This window comes from Astatotilapia calliptera, chromosome 19 (genome assembly GCF_964374335.1).
Source record: "Astatotilapia calliptera chromosome 19, fAstCal68.1, whole genome shotgun sequence".
Classification (NCBI taxonomy): Eukaryota; Metazoa; Chordata; class Actinopteri; order Cichliformes; family Cichlidae; genus Astatotilapia; species Astatotilapia calliptera.
This window is the reverse complement of record NC_137440.1, coordinates 27,703,828-27,707,941: the sequence shown is the minus strand read 5'-3', so window position 1 is coordinate 27,707,941 and position 4,114 is coordinate 27,703,828. Positions and strand designations below refer to the sequence as shown.

General features: G+C 42.3%; 1 protein-coding gene across 1 annotated transcript; it reads right to left on the bottom strand.

Moving 5' to 3' along the window:
* Positions 1–753: 753 nt before the first annotated feature.
* On the bottom strand, positions 754–3,954 carry sox11a (SRY-box transcription factor 11a). Its single transcript, XM_026152140.2, has one exon. It carries the CDS (start codon positions 3,575–3,577, stop codon positions 2,486–2,488), a length of 1,092 nt encoding a protein of 363 aa, XP_026007925.1. The 5' UTR covers positions 3,578–3,954; the 3' UTR covers positions 754–2,485.
* Between the last annotated feature and the right edge of the window lie 160 nt (positions 3,955–4,114).

Sequence of the window (4,114 nt, the reverse complement as noted above, 5' to 3'; positions counted from 1 at the left end):
ATCAGACAATAAGTGGGTAGAAAGAAAACCCTCCACTGACAACCACTGGGATTATTTTTTTTAACCATCTTTACTATTCACAGTGATCTGCTAACTGTGTGCCCCTTATGCACATTTAACTAGTGACAAAATGAAGAATTTGTGGTCTTAGTTGCCCTTTAAAGTTTTCTTTTACATAAGATTTATATTCTTCCTGATTTTTTCCAAAGATTAAACACTAAGTGCAAGTGCCATTGTTTATCCCTGAGCTGCATATGCCACAGATCCTTCCTTTCATACACTTTTCATGCTGCTCTTTGCTGGGCAGTATGCTAGTTTTCTGAATGAAAGCCAGACAGACTGAGAGCTCCCACATGCAGAGAGGAGCCGCTCCTGTTTCCAGCTCAGTTTCCAAGGGGACCACCAAGCCCACCAATCACATCGCTCGGCGCAAGCACGCGGGCAATTCAATTTCTTAAAGCCGCAGTGTCCATTATCAGGGAGGTGTAGAGAAAGAAAGTACAGCCAAAAAAAAATCCAAAAAACAACACATTTGAAAAAGAAGACGAATAGAAAAGCACCTCAACGCTGCAGTTTAAAAGTGTTTTTCCTTTTTTCTTTTTATTAAATGTGAATTCACATGGTAGTTTGAGCCCATCCATTTAAAGAATCCGCCTAAATACAAAATAGGCATCATTCCGTCATCACATCCTTTTCAAACGCAACAAATAACACATCTGTGTACATATATTCACAAACTGAAAGGACAGTCGATGGTGGTAGGTACTTATTTATTAAAAGATGAGTCAGAGACAGATTCACACTTGGAATGTGAAGTAACTACTGCCTAGAACTTCCCAACAAAATGTTTTGGCATATAATTAGGTCATATTCCAAAACTTTTTTTTTTTTTTATCAAACAAACTTCATATGTAAGACCCACATAAAAATAAACAATATCTGCTTTTTTTAAGTGCAAGAAATAAAAAATACAGGTTTATGGTTAATGTTTTAAAAAAAGAAGGCAGTCTTCAGTTTTAAAATAAAGTTTCATTTCATGAAACAGGACTATGGAATGTTCTTTTTTTTGCTTGCTTGTTAAAAATGCCAGACCACCACTGTATGAGACTATGCCCTTTTGGAGTTAGTATGATTTTTTTTCCCTAATTTGCAGTCAGGTTTAAGATGTTTGGTGTCAGATATGCCCATTATCTGATATCATGCGTCAAATAACATTCAAATTGCGATATCAATGTGTTTCAATAGCATGTATCACACCATGAGGCCATATTAAATTGTTTTGTATCAGTTCCAGCTGATTTGTTTATTTTCCTGCCTGGACAGGCTTCAGCATCATAACATGAAATGATGTCGACAGTGCACAAGTCTGTTTTTCCATCACTTGCTACAATTGTTGATGGTCTGTATCTTAAGAGTATATATTGCACAAAAAAATGAGAAGGGGGAAAAACAGTATGTGCCATAAAAAATACCAAAATCCAGTTTCACACCTGCGATTGGGACCCATCCACATATCACGAGTATGATATACATAAACTCCTAACTTTACTATATTACAGTACATATACAATCTTGAAACTAGTTCCAGCTCTGAGGTATGTGTTCCCCATGATGCCATTGTATCGTCTACAAATACTCAACAAATCTGCTCTACAACTGTACAAAACCTAGTTTAAAATCACAAGGCATTTTTGATGCAAGTTTTAATTTAACTTAATCCTTAAAACCAGGACTCCCTTGCATGCTAAAAACAAATGATAAAGGGAAGAAGTGCCTGAAACTCACTGAAAGCACAGTAAGAACATTCCCTTTGCAACTGTACAAAAATATGCCTGAAAATATCTTACTTTTCTTTTAAAAAGATGAGGTCTGTTATGTATCAAAATGTTTCCTCCACACTTGTATTCTGCAGAGGTTTAGGCTGCTTAATTTTTCCAAACCAGGAGGTAAAACGGAATCAGTTACAAAACAAACAAACATTTGCGGCATTAAGAAAAAATTACATAAACCGTTGTAAAGTAACATCCTGAACAATTTGTCAGTTCACAGATTTGCTTTGAGACAGTCCACACAGTCCGTGTTCAGCTCCCTGCAGTTTTTGTTGTTGTTGTCGTTGTTGTTTTAAGAGGAAAAGATGCATAGAAGTTCATGTATTTTCCCTTTGTGGTCCGTTTTAAGCTGAACAGTAAATGCAGACCTACGAGGGAAAACAATCCATAAAACCCTGTCATGCTGCCAGATAAAAAAGTCTGCAGACTTTGCTTTTTTTTTTTTTTGCTACCAGCTTCATAAGCATCTCATTCCTCAAACCTCACCTCGCCTCCTGGTCCTCCACCTCCCTCCAGGACCCTTAAGAAAAAAGAAAAAAAACCCACAGGAGGCAGGGCTGGGGACAATTTGACCAGGACATATATAATTTCATATCTCCCTTCTCTGTTATTACTAGCTCAACTGTTTTTTTCGGTTTTGTTTTTTTTTTTTTTTTTCAGTATGTGAAGACAAGGTCGGAAAAGTTCGCCTCCAGCCAGTCCCCGGCAATCATCTCACTGAGTTCTGGCGTGCAGTAGTCTGGGAATTCAAAGTGAGAGCCCAGGCTGCCCTCACTGAACGAGTCCAGGTCCTTATCCACAAGAGACAGGGAGAGGTTTCCTGAATTGGGGTTGCCCAGCTCAGAGCCCGGGGCGCTGGGAGCGAAATTTAAACTAAAGTCAAACAGCAAATCGTCCGCGTCGTCGCCGGAAGAGGAGCTGATGCTGGACGAGGAGGAGGATGTGGAGACCGACCTGGAGGATGCTGGTGAGACGGAAGCAGCGTGCAATGTGCTTTGCTTGGTAATGTTTTTGATGCTGTAAAACAGTCTGTTGTTGTTCCGCACCTCTTCGTACATACTCGTCCCCTCGGACTCTGCCGAGGAGCTCAAAGTTGGACTAGCGGGAACTTTGGCTACATTGTACGGCCTCAGGCGCTCCTCCTCACCCGGCTTAATCCCCATCCGGTAGTCCTCTTCGTACTCGTCGTCATCGTCCTCATCGGTGAGCTCACTCTTTACAGTCTTTGCAACTTTTAAGCTGGGGAACACGCAATCCTCCGCGTAGCCGTGCGTGGATTTCGAGCCGCTCTTAGTTTTTATCTTTGAACTCTTCTTGTTGGGAGTCTTTGCAATCTTGCCGCACTTCTCCGGAGACGGTGCTGATGATTTTGAACTGTCGAGCTTTGGTTTTTTCTTCGGTCTGTACTTGTAGTCGGGGTAGTCAGCCATGTGTTTTAGCCGCAGCCTCTCGGCTTCTCTGATAAACGGGATCTTTTCGCTGTCCTTGAGCATCTTCCACCTCTTCCCCAGGCGCTTGGAAATCTCTGCGTTGTGCATGTCCGGTGACTGCTCCATTATCTTTCTCCTCTCGATTTTGGACCACACCATAAATGCATTCATGGGTCTCTTGATGTGACCGGTGGCTGTTTTGCACCAGTCCGGGTTTATCGCTACCGGACTGCATGCCATAAATTCACTCTCCTCCGAATCGGTAGCCTCCCTGGACATGCTCCCATCCGTCTCGCTGTTGTCCGTGTGCTGCACCATTGTCCTGTTTCAAAGTCACTTTGTTTCCGGACGCTGCAGTGTCTTAACGGCCCCACACTGCCAAGACGGCTCAGCTCTCTGTGTTTTGCGCCGGTTCGTTCACGTCCTCTGCGTATTGTGTCTCAAGCTCTGCACTCTTTTTCCAGAGTTACAAACTGCCTTCTTAACTAGTTATCAGCTTTTTCATGTCCCCTGCGTCACAGTCACTCATCCAATCACGTCCCTTCCACTCCGCCCAGCAGACTCCATCCAAGACTCCCCGTAACCCTATTCCTCCCTCCCGAAGCTCTCATTGGAGTGGAGGTGGGGATTTGTGGTACACAGCGTCTGGGGCAACACGCCGGCCGAGACAGGCATATTAAACACACAGTTAACGAAATGCGCTCTTGAGATGAGCGTCATGCGCCAAAGCGCACATAAGATATATGTCTGTTTCCTTACTTTAACTTTAAAAAATGTGAGAAGTTGCTCTTAAAACAAATACAATTTTGCACATGTATCTTGAGCAAAAAGATGTAGGCTGTATGATTGTTTTTT

Coding starts and splice junctions, on each gene's coding strand:
- sox11a (XM_026152140.2), bottom strand. CDS start 3,577: ATGGTGCAGCACACGGACAACAGCGAGACGGATGGGAGCATGTCCAGG.